At 40.2% G+C, this 13,288-nt stretch overlaps 1 protein-coding gene across 25 annotated transcripts in view; it reads right to left on the bottom strand.

Annotated features, from left to right (window-relative positions):
• Positions 1-13,288, bottom strand: part of Clasp2 (cytoplasmic linker associated protein 2) — a 165,882-nt gene that overhangs the window by 116,309 nt on the left and 36,285 nt on the right. The window contains exon 1 of one of the 25 annotated variants that reach the window (XM_051201698.1): positions 8,790-9,296. The exons of the other annotated variants lie outside the window; for them this stretch is intronic. Coding sequence (XP_051057655.1) covers positions 8,790-8,805 — 16 coding nt within the window. The 5' untranslated portion in view covers positions 8,806-9,296. Of the gene's footprint in view, positions 1-8,789; positions 9,297-13,288 lie in introns of those variants that run through there. 25 annotated transcript variants of the gene reach the window in all.

Raw genomic sequence — 13,288 nt, 5'->3', positions numbered from 1 at the left:
CACTCCACTTCCAGGGCGTCTGATGCTCTCTTTTGGCTTCTACAGGCACTGCATACACATGCCACACAGACATACAGCAGGCAGAACACCACATCCAAAGAAAATGTCAAATAAAGTAAAGAAGTAAAAGAGCTATATAGACCTGGTGCCACTGTTACATCCCTCAGTTTTCCAGAGTCTAAGATTTTAAGGGAAAACATCTGGGATAATGCCATACCAATGTGGTTCCATCGTCCACACAACTGCTCTTGTTTGGAAGAACTTTCTGGAACACTGACTTTGCTTCCACTGAATTGTAGGATACACTATTTCATCTCCTGAAATTCTGTTCTTGTAGCTTTAGGTATTCCATCTGCAATTATCAAGACTGAGAGCTCTTGAGTCAAGCCTTCCAGACATCTCAGCAGCTACCCAGGGTTTGTCTTTTAGATCATTTGGTAGCAAAATCTGAAACATGACCAACAGTCCCCAGAAGGTTTCTTTTTTTTTTTTTTTTTTTAAACTGGGTCTTGCCATATATCCCAAGCTGGCCTCAAATTTATAATCTTCCTGTCTCCATCTCCCACATCCTGGAATTACAGGAATTACACCATGATACCTGTTTTCACAGGGTTTCCAATAAGGATTTGTGAGTTTCTATAATTTAATGGAAACACACACCACTTTTTTCTTTTTTATTGAAGGTAGGTCACAATTTCAAATGGTTTTTAAATGTTCTACTCCATGTTTAAGATACACATAAAACAAAACAAAAATTGTTCCACGTCACGGGGTAAAAAGAGAAAGCCCACACAGGTCTCGCAGTATTAATTTTGTGCAGGTTTCCTTCAATAAGAACCCCATTACCAGGGATTTACACACAAGAAATACATTCTACTTCATACTAACTAGTTTCTTATAGCACAGTTCCTCTTTCACTTGAAACTATATCCTTCCTTATTCTAATTAAAACAACAAGCAATAGAACTTTGGGTTCCTGGGCTGTAATACTCTTCTTGCATAGCCAATGAGAACCAATAAGCATGGTACTTATTTAACGGCTAAATTGTTAACAGGTTAGTAATCAAGAAACTTACAACCACCACTTGTGTCTAAGGAAACTCACAGGACGCTCTGTTACCTCCCTCTCCTCTGCCGTCCCCCAGGTTCCCCCTACTCAATCCTTTCTGGTGGCAATTCCTGTTTAACCCAGACAGCATGTCTAAAAGTCTTCTCTCTACATTTTTCTAAAGCATTTCATCCATTCTGCATGTCAAGTATCCTCAAAATGTTGACAAATTTCCAGTGCTCCCCTCTGAGTTCCAAATCTATATATCCACTATCTTTGGCATGTCCCCTGAGGAAACCATCCCCTATGGAAATGTCAAAGGCATCTCCAGTTTAACACAGATGGCTACTCCAACACTATTTTTAAGTCTTCCCACACCAGTGAGATAAATGACATCACTATCTCTGCTTCTCAAGCTGTGGGAACACCCCCAATGCATTCTCCCATGCCCACACCCACCATCTACCAACAGTTCTTGTCCTATGTAACTCCCAGTAGTCTTGTTACCTCTACTGCCACTAATAATCTAAAGCCAGACTTGCAGCACCCTGTCAATAGCACTGTGACAGCTGCTTTACTGGGCTCTTTGTTTATATTCTTGATCTCATTTCAAAACACAAAGCAGACGCTGTGATACCCTACAAATTTTTTGAATCAAAGTTATCGAAACAATAAACAAAAGGAAGCTATATAAAGGATGGATTTGTTTGATAACTACTTACATTGTTTAATAATAATAACACAAACACAACCAAGTATTGTATGTCTTCTGACAGAAACCCAAATCTGGATCTGCTGCCACGCCTCCTCATCCTTCCCAAAACAGTTCCACCAACTAGGGACCAAACATTCAAATATATGAGCGCATGAGGCTCATTTTTATTCAAACCACCATAGTCAAACAAAATAGCACTTTTGAAAAATCTATAGTAACAAGACACCCAAACCAGACTTCATTTTGATCAAGCATTTTCAGTTTGCAAGAAATACAGTAGATATAGATGCAGGTGTGATGCTCCATGCCTGAATCCCAGCGCTTCCGAGGAGGCAGGGGGATTAGGGTTTCAGGGTCATCCTCAACTACACGAGCCAAATGTGAACAAAAGATTAAACAAAAATAATCAACAAAAGCATTACTATAATGCAATTGCCAAGCTATAGTATGGAAAATGCTTACCTGAGAGATGCCAAACAAATTCCAAAACGAGAGATCAGCTCTACTGCTGATAAGAGATGTATTAGCCAACAACAGTGGGGAACCTAACTTGAATCCCAATATTTAAAAAACCAAAAAAAAAATATTTATAAAATAACTGAGGTCTAAACACTGAAATTATTAAAAATTATAATTTGAATCACTTCACTCTATTTTCAAGACTCATATAACAGAGCCCAAACTATAAGACGGACTGTAAGAGTGAACACATAAGCTAAGGGCAGAGTATGTGGGTGAGCCCATAAAGAATATCAGCACATTCTTACAAGATGCGGGTAACAGGGATGGATGACTACTGGGGGGGGGGGAGAACACTATGCCAAGGAGCTCCAACTCAGATTTCCCCCCGCCCCTAGACAGGGTCTTGCTATGTAGTCCAGGCTGGCCTTGAATTTGTGGAAATCCTCCTGCCTCCACCTCCATGTGTTGGAATCACTTCTTTATGCCCAGCTACGAATCAAAATGCCAAGAATCTAACTGTTACAGCATAAAATTTATCTACTTTGCAGAATGACAGAGAAGTAACACTGCCTATGACAGAAATGAATACTAAGAGCAACTCCAAATCTATGGAATGGTTTCATCCTTAAAACGTTCTTAAAACACTCAATTCAGAAGCTCCACGCCTACATGTAGTGTACACACAAGTTTGCATAAATGTGTAGGGTGTATGTATTTACACACACACACACACACACACACACACACACACACCTTACGAAAAAGGAACTACTGCAAAAGGAAAGTTCTTGTAACCATTTAAAATTCTGCTTGCCGAGGTTAAAGGTTTGAGTGATAAAATGTTTCTTGGATACACAATAAAAAAGATGAAACAAAATGCATTAAAGACACAGTGGAACAACCTAATAATTCCAACTTGTAACTATGAACCACTATTCTGTAAGGAGAAGCAGAAGCCAACAAAGGGGTGACACATAATAATAATAATAAATAACAATAATAATAATAATTAACAGAAGAGGGAGTTTGAGAGAACACTCAGTGAAAAGCCCTGTACACAGCTGGATATGGTGGCAGCTTCAATAAACCCAGGTAAGGAGGGTGTCTCTGAAGTTGACAGGTCAGCCTACCCAAGATAGTGAGCTCCAAGTTCAGTGAGAAAAAAGTAAGGTGGAGAGCAACAGAGGAAGACACTCAACAGTGACTTCTGTTCCTGTTACAACAGGGTATGCATGCACACCTAAATGTATGTGCTCACACCCATGCAAAACATACACATAGTTATTATATTTATTAACAATTGCTATCATATTTATTATTATTATTATTATTATACAACAGGAATCTTTCCCGAGCTAAGCCAAAAATCTTCAGAAATAAAAGCTAGTAAAAAACTTTTTAGACAGGCAATGGTAGCATATCGCCTTTCATCCCAGAACTCGGGAGGCAGAGGCAAGAGAATCATTGGCGTTTGAGGTCTGGTCTACACAGCTAGTTCCAGAAAGAAATCCTGTCTCAATAACAATGTTTTTAAATTTTTCTTTAGAATATGAATTTTCAGTAAACTTATTAGACATTGAGACTTCTAGTAATTTTGACATAATTTAATAATTTAAAGAATATTTAAAGACTTTGCTGAGTATTTTTCCCCCTTTGAATGATGGAAAGTTATCTTTAAAGATGCAATGATTCAATCAAGAGATAATCACAATTTGAGCCACTGAAAAAATCAAATAACATCTCATGAAATAACCAAGGTAAATAATAAACCAGGTTCATAAAAGTTAGAAATTGTACAGAAGTTTGTCACCTAAATTTTCAAGCCAGCAGCTGTTAAGAACATCAAGCTGTAACATTCTGTAAGTACAAAGCAGTACACCTTTAAAGACTCCAACTCATTACTGATACCAGGTTTGGAAATATGCTGCTACTGGCACCCACCATTTGCACCCAGCAGGAAAATGGGGATTGATTCAGGAAGACTGCAGTCTGTTTAAAGGCACCTCACAGAACCTCACCAAAGGTGGCTGGCTAAAGTCAGCAGTGGCTACTGTAAGGCTGATTTATTTTTAGCCATTGGCTAGTTTCAGTTTTAATGACTGCTACTTACTGTCTTCTGTCTTACATTAATACTAAAGCCATTTTTTAAAGGGCTTGGATAGAATGGAAACTTCAGTCAGCAGAATAAGAGAGGCGTTTGACTGTTTCAAGTGGCCGGCAGTCTCTTCTAGCTTTTGAATACTTCCTGAAACATCATCTCTTCTTGAACTGTTATGTGCACTGCTGGCTTTCACACTTCTCAATAATAACCACTCTTTTGTTCCTTATAATGCACTTCTCTCCATATGCTCCTTTTTTAATCCTATCATTGATTTTAGTAGAAAATATTGGCCTTACATCAGTAAGTGGAAAGGCAGGTTTCTTTTCTGTGATTGACATCAGACAATCCTAGTTCGGGGAAGAAGGGTCTTTTCAACATTAGCTTCTCGCTAGTGGTCCAATCCTCTTCAACTAAGTTTCGATGAGTCAGAAGTGACCCTAGAAGGAAAAGGGGCTCATAGAAGGGTAATCCCTAAAACTTCATGATTATTTTTTTTTTTTTTTAAAGACAGGATCTCACTATGTAGCCCTAGGTGGCTTAGAACTTGTGATATAGACCAAGCTGTCCTTGAATCCACAAAGCTTACCCTGCTTCTCCCTGAGTGCTAGGAGTAAAGAAGTTTGCCTCCACACTTGGTCCAGTTGCATATATTTATAAAATATTAATTTCTGAATAAACTGTATTGAAATGTCAAAACTTTAGGAAGTCAATTTATAACAAAACCTTATTTCTTTCCAGCCACACTGCAGGAACTACAAAAGGCCAAATTCCTTTCTCATGCTTCTGGGGCAGATTGCAGGCCTCAGCACCACATAATAATCCTACAGGTTTTTAATTAACCCTCTCGGATTTGAGTGCACAATTACTCAAATGTTTGGTTTTATGCTTTGGAATAAGAATGAAACAACTGAGGTTAAAAGCCTCCCACCCACAGGACTCTCCGAGCAGTAAGTCACCCCAGGACCCACAGGACTCTCCAAACAGTAAGTCACCCCAGGACCCTCAGGACTCTCCAAGCAGTAAGTCACCCCAGGACCCTCAGGACTCTCCAAGCAGTAAGTCACCCCAGGACCCACAGGACTCTCCAAGCAGTAAGTCACCCCAGGACCCACAGGACTCTCCAAGCAGTAAGTCACCCCAGGACCCACAGGACTCTCCAAGCAGTAAGTCACCCCAGGACCCACAGGACTCTCCAAACAGTAAGTCACCCCAGGACCCACAGGACTCTCCAAACAGTAAGTCACCCCAGGACCCACAGGACTCTCCAAACAGTAAGTCACCCCAGGACCCACAGGACTCTCCAAACAGTAAGTCACCCCAGGACCCACAGGACTCTCCGAGCAGTAAGTCACCCCAGGACCCACAGGACTCTCCGAGCAGTAAGTCACCCCAGGACCCACAGGACTCTCCGAGCAGTAAGCCACCCCAGGACCCACAGGACTCTCCAAACAGTAAGTCACCCCAGGACCTTCTAACTCTGAGTTGACCTTGAAATGAAACTGCCAATGACATAACTGAAATATGCCTAAAGATCAGCTATAAACAAATAAAAAGTCACATGATTTGGCCAAGGAGGTCAAAAGGTGGGCAGGAAGGATGGCTCATTTGACAAAATAAATGCTTAATGCACAAAAGTCAACTGTCCTAAAACCTCATTCCTATCCCCGGCTGACTGCAACAGGTAGAGAGCAGGGGTTTGCTGGCCAGGCATCCTTGCTCAAACAGTAAGCTATAGGTTCAGTGAGAAATCTTGTCTCAGAAAATAAGCAAGAGCAAAGGAAGAAGACAACACATCTGGACTCCACATCTATCTACACAGGTAAGCAGACCTGCATAAATAAGTAAAAGAAGCCAAACGGCAACTCCCAGAACACACGCACACAAGTCATATGAAGATGGCAAGAATTAGAGAAAGCAGGCATGTTTGATAATGTGAAAGATAGTTTTCACTGACTGTCAATAATATCAAGAACTGAAAAGATGATTGGTTAGTAGGTATTACTATTGAGAATGTATAATATAGGCATCACTATTGAGAATGTATAATATAAAGTATTTTTAGCCTATAGTTACAGCTAACACAACTTGAAGTGAAATTTTTGGTCCTAAAATGCTACTGGGGTATTTTGGAAAATGCACACATCTGTGTTCACAGACACGGCCTGTACCTTTTCCAGAAATTTAAGGAAAATTATCTATGGCAAAGGATGTAAACTTTCACAGAAGATGAGATAGTTATGCTGTGTCTGTACAATGGAAGGCTATGCGACAGTTTAAACAAATGAGGCAGAGTAACATGACGACATGGCATTAAAACACATCATGTGTTGTTGAGCAGACAACAAATGTCGAAATATTCTCAAGAGTAACTGCTTTCAGGGGACGCGGTTCAGTGGTAAAGTAACAGCACAGAGTAAGTGAGGCCCTGGGTTCTATTTCCAGTAGTCCTCACCCTTAAAAGCAATCAACACAAAATTTGTTTGAAGGTATACGTGCTGCAGCACAATAAAAGACATGAAAAGGCACTGCATAAAATATAAACAAGTTTAAGGGATTTTTGCATGACCATCATCATTTCAATTTTAAAAAGATGATATTTACATACTAAGTTCATACTTCAAAATTTTAAATGAGCAAATAGGTTAGGAATAGTGCAGTGCATTTGCTACAAACGTTCATGTGATGGTACATGGTGTGCGTACACACAAATTGTGCATGAGAGAAACTCATATGCAGAGTAGCCATATCAATTGTTAAGACTACTCACCCTGACAGCCTGCTGCTATACACATGGCTTTATTATTTCAACTTTTTGGGATTTTTTTTTAAAAAGGTGTATTTTAATCCAACAAAAGTGTTACTATTTAAAGAAAGAGAATTACTTGGAAGGCTACCCTCTAAGCTTTACAATAAGTCATCATTTTGAATTAAAAAAGAAAAAAATCAATACATTCCTAAACTGTCTAAATTTTTTCTTTGGAAAACAAAACACAAATAAACATACATGATGGCCAAAGAACTTCGGTTCAAAAAAAAATAAAATCTAGGCGTGACCCAAAGCAAATGAAACATTAATTGCCTAGAAAGTAAGCATTTTTGTTTTATCTTCCTAAGAAACCTGGCAATGCTCTTAGTATATGAGAAATTAATTTGATGTTTTTTTATCTTAAAAATTAATGAAGTATATTTAACTGACTTGTATAAGGTCATATAAAAGTTACATAAATTCTCAGAATCACTCATAACAATGTGTAAAACAAAAATCTGCTATCACGCTTTTATTTAAATGTACATAAATACTTTAAATGACTATCAATTAACAGCTTGAAACCTATTCCTAAAGCACGAAGGGGACCAACTCTCAGAAAACAGAGGTCATGATCTAGTCATAGGAAGGTTAACACTGCTAAGACTTAAAAACTACAAATCCAAGTAAGGGGCCCTTAAGAACCTAAACACACACATGAAACACACAAAAACACAGGCATGCACACACCAAAAAAGGGCAAAAACACTGTAGAGCCTTATACTCCCTCTGTACACACCTATGATATTGATGCGATTATGAAACATACATCTAAGCACCTTAATAGAAGGGTTAGTAGCCAGGAAAAGGCCCACACAGCCAGTGTTGTGAAGGACAATAGCAGATGCACCTCTGGGGCTGTAGATTCGCCTACTTTACTTTCTGTGCCTGGACCTGGAGCACACCTTTCAGCAGGTCTCAGTTCCCTAATCTGTGGAACGGAAACACCATGTATCTGTGTACTTCACTAGTCATTTGTACCTGAGGAGTTAATGTATATAAAGTGCCTTTAAAAAGTACAAAACACTACAGGAATAAGTGTTTTTAAAATTATCCTCACCAAAACACACACACACACACACACACACACACACACACACACACACACACACACACACAAGCAATTTGTGATCCAATTATGTCCTATATAAATTTCTTAAAAGATGTTTCCTGGAGACACTGACAAATCCCAAGCACGCTAATCAATGTAGTATCCACGGCAAGCCATTTTGCTTCTCTAAGTATTTTATTGCTACAGAACTCAAATTCTGTCAAATACAACAGGAAGGATATCAAGCCAGCTAATCAAACCTCCCTGCCTAAGTCTACCACTGCTCCAAAGGCCATATTTTCCTTCCAGAGCTTCTGTACACATTTCCTGACCCTTCTACTAACCCTTCATACCCGATACCAAAGACTGAAGGAGCCCTGACTGGGTTGCAAGGTAAATTTCATCTTATGTTTACCAGACCCCACAGCGACACATCAAATGGGGGGGGGGGGGACACACACATACGTGCATGAATACCCGACTGCACAAAAACGCGTAGATGTCCTTCATTCTTTAGGGAGAAATGTATTTCTTACATAGCAAACAATCATCACCTTAAAACCAAGTGTATAACACAGCACAACAAGAAAAATAAATCATACTCACCATCTCCCATAGCCATTCAGATGGTCCAGAGAGCTCTCTCAAACCAAGAGGTCAAATATCACAGCAAAATAAGTGTAGCTCAGTGCCTGCGCCACTGGGCTCGGCCTGCAGCCTACAGGCACCGGGAGCACTGTGTGACCCAGGCCGCGCTGCAGCTCTGCACCGCAATAGCCAACAGCTGCTACTCCACTTCAAAATAAAAGTCTGGGGTCTTGCTGAAAACCCTCGGTTTTTTAGCAAAGCCTTAGCAGGGCTTGATCAAGATTATTCTGTGACTGCACATATGCTGTTAGATACACGTTGTGATGTTTCTCCTTGTACCGGATGCCTAAAATTTAATCTAAGAAAAGCTCTGGGAGCCAATAAATGTCATCCCACTGGGGGACTTTTAATGCAATCATCAAAACACAAGGCATGTGTTCAGCAATCATTTTCTGCTTCCCTAAAGATATCCATGTAATCAGTAGCAATCACATGATCTGATGGATTAGCTGGTTTGCGCCTTTTAGAAAAGGTTTTCATCCTTTTGTCATTACCTTTTAATATTTACAACAGAGGACTGCTAGAAGTGCACAAACAGGAATAGCCCAGTTTCCATGATTAACTGCTCTCATTATGCAGGAAGCATTCTGGCTGCCATAAACAAATCACGTCAAAGACAGCCCATCAAAGGCAGCTCTGTGCACGGACAGCGGGGCCACACGGAACAAAGCTTGCTTCTGGTGGAGACAGAACTAGCCACTGCGCAGCTGCAGGGGAGCTAAGCACCCTCTCTCCAGGCTGCACAGCCATCACTACATTATTGAGCCCTGAGAAGGCCCCGGGGCTCATGGCTCAGAGATATGTTTTTTAAATGGACCTAAGAAAAGAAAAGAGCTTCTCCACTTGCCACCAAAGAGCATGCCATGAAAATTCACAAAACTGGGCTGAAGTTTCAGTACTGACTCGTACACTGAATGCCATGGCAATTTACAGCCTAAAGCCTAGCGCCTAAGCTTTACTTTATCGTCAGCCTCTAAGGTAAATAATTCTCTGGACAACTGTCTCAAACAGAGAAACTGCAAATTACTCTATCGTGATTACAAGCCAAACTGTACCTGGTCCTACAAGCACATCAGATAAATTATACACAGTGTTTTTCACAATGAAAGAGAAAAAGAAACAGCCGTAGCCACCAATACCGTTGGTGTTTACATCTCTGTTAGCATAGGAGATGGTCTAGAAAGCTCCATGCCAATACCAGGCCCCACCACAATCACAGGAGACCACAACTTGTAGTCTTTTCATCTGGGGCTGATGTTGGCCTTGCAGCCACAATATGCTTAGTTTTAATTCCATTTTCCTTTTTGCTGCACTTAGTAGGGACTTTACCAACTTGCTTTGTAACATGAAAATTAAAGTTCAGCTTCTTAAAATCCTCAGGAAAAACAAATGTGCATTTCTCACTATTTCCTAAATCAAATGATATACGGTCCAATCTGACAATTTAGTGTTCTTGACTCTGCTCAGTTAGTGCTTTTAAAACTAAAGTCAAAGAATTTAATCAGAGCTTCAATCAAGAGCATTGCAATGGCAATTATGAAAGAAACGAGAGACAAAAGCATAATGTACAGCTATGCACCAGGACTCATGAGACGAGCAAGAGAGACAGGCTTGCTCTGAACAGTCAAGCCAAGGAGACATGTCAGCCCATGAACATGGCCCTCTCCTACCTCTAGGTAGGAGTGTCCTATGGGACACTTCCAACACACCTCAGACACTCTCCCTGACTGGGCTCCCTGGTCTCTCTGTGTTCTTCAAATAACTAAGTCCTCTTCGCCTCCGTGTTCTCAGTTTTGGTTGTGAGACTATCCTTTAACAGTTGAGCCACCTCTCCAGCCCTCACCTCTGGGCTTTCATAGTCACTATTTCCTTCTGGCCAAAGTGTTTTCTGACAATTATTCCTTGACTGGTTATTCTATTTATCAGGTCTCAACTGAAATATGCCACTTCTTGAAAGAGGCTGAATAAGCATCCCTGAATTACTTATAACTTCAGTATACTATTTTCTTCACATAATGACCATTCAGGTGGTCATTTATAACCATTTATAACTCCTTTATAACAAATCTCCTAGGTTTTACTGTTTATATTTTTCATCACAAACACTAAATCATTACACTGCAAGACATGTCATCCCATTATTATAGTCTCAGGCAAAGAAACAATACAGTATTATTTGCCATAATAGTTTCTGGTCACAGATGACCACGTAGAACAAATTTAAACTTATACCATATCTGAAGAGCCTGAGATAATTTCCCCTGGATACAGACATCTCGTGAATAAGAGGAGGCAGCGTGTTCAGGGTCATCATCACACTGCACAAATGACCCATTTCCACATATCTTCACAGTGTGCATTTATTCCACCCTAAGATGTTTCATTCTCTATAACTTTACTTTTTAGTTTGAGACAAATAAGGGCTGAAAACTCTGTAGGGCAAAAAAAAAAAGGGGGGGGTACAGAAATAAAAAGAGTTGAATTAACTGTCATTAAATTACTTTTTACACAAACTACTGCTCATCCTACAAAAATATTTTCATTGCTCACTTAACAACTGTTTCAGCACTACTGGGGAATGAACTGACAGCTCTGTATACAGGTGAACATTCTCTCTGGGCTCTAGCTCCACCCCATCCAAGCCTTGACCGACCTCCCGCTCCCCTCGGCCCACAAGCAGCCCAGATGGTGGGCCTGTTCCATCAGGTGGGGTGTGTGCATAAAATGAAGCAGGGTCAGGGTCTTTAAAGACAGACACACCTGCGAGCCCGGGAGTGGACTTCTCCAGAGTCACCAACTAATATAACTTTGAACATTCAAGCATCCCCAGTTAGAATAAAATGCAACATAATTTTCCTTGTTAATATTAGTGGATTTTTTTTTTTTAATTTAATGATCTCCTACTTGGCAGCAGGGTCTTTAGGAAAAATGCAAATTTCATGAACAAGAAATATCTATATTTTCCTCAATGCTGTTACCACACTATGTATGTTTTTGACATGGGACATTAAGGCTCCTGCAGTGGTCCGGGGAAACACTAAAGGAGACCTAAAGTATTCATAATGGCAATGAAAAAAAACAAGCAAACAGAAGTTTGTATATCAGAGGTAGAAATGACCAGTTAGTTGACTAGAATGGGAAATTAAGTCGTTTCACCTTGGTGATACGACGGACTGAAATGACTAAATAGGGGAAGAAACAGATTTAAGGATTAAGGAGAGAAACAGAGCCAGGCCTGGCAGCACATGCCCATGATTCTAGTATTTGCAAGGTAGAGACCAGAGGATCAGAAAGCCAAGGCCATACTCTGCTCCACAGAGTTAGAAGCCAGCAGGGCCATATGAGACCCTACAGGGATGAGGGGGAAAGGAGGGAGGCAGGGAAGAAGGGGATAGGAAAGGAGAGAAGGGAGAGGAGGAGGCAGGAGGGGTGAGGGAGAACAGGAATACATGAAACAGAACACCAACAGGCTTGTTCCTGGATATGATGAACCTGAAATGCCTATTGTGTATCCAAACAGCAATGTCATCAAGAGCACAGGCTACCAAAAGTAGAGAATAAAGAAGAGGTAATAACAACTACAGCTATATTTGGGAGTCATCAACAAAGAATTTGCTTATTTGTTCATCAGGACTGGATCAGCGAGAGAGAGATTAAAATCACAGGAAAGGTAGCCTGAGCCCTGAGATTTGCCAACATGACAAATGGGCTTCCTTCTCCTAGTTTCCTCTGTTGTTAACTAATTCATAAAGGTATTTTTCAATGACAACATAATACAGTCATTCCTCTGGAACAACAGGGGACTGGTTCCAGCAAACTAAGGATGATCAAATCTTTCTTATATAAAATGGCATATATTTGAGATAACCTAAATGTATCCTTCATGTATCTTTCTATTTCTTTAACTCCTCTCTAGAGTAATCAGAACAAATGCATTATACTTTTGAGGTAATAATAAGATGCTCCCCAGTCTCTCCAAGTTCAGTACAGAGGTGCTCATCACAAGCATGTGATGTTCGGGTCCTGAATCGTGGATGTGGCATCCGCAAGTGTAGAGGCACAGATATAGAGTTAAGTATGCTGTCATTTAAGCATCCTAACTGGGCCAGCCAGTGGCTCGACTTTAATCCAGGTACTTGGGAGGCAGAGGCTGGTGGATCTCTTGAGTTTGAGGCCAGCTTGGTCTATAGAGTGAGTTCCAGGACAGCCGAAGCTGTCCTGTCTCAGGAAAAATAAAATAAAATAAAATAATAATTAAAAAAAAAAACTGAAAACAGAAAAAAATTCAACTATCTCCTATATTCAATATGTGTATTATATACAATTTTAACTTTCATATTCAACTAGTCTTGCAATATTTACATCATAATCTCCAAGACCATCTTTGGAACTCCCTCCAAGAAAAATAAATGCCAGACTCTAGCCTCAAGCTGCTGTATTTACACAGAGAGAAAAAG

Source organism: Phodopus roborovskii, unplaced genomic scaffold, assembly GCF_943737965.1.
Source record: "Phodopus roborovskii unplaced genomic scaffold, PHOROB, whole genome shotgun sequence".
In the NCBI taxonomy this organism is placed as follows: Eukaryota; Metazoa; Chordata; class Mammalia; order Rodentia; family Cricetidae; genus Phodopus; species Phodopus roborovskii.
This window is presented reverse-complemented; position numbering and strand designations above follow the sequence as displayed.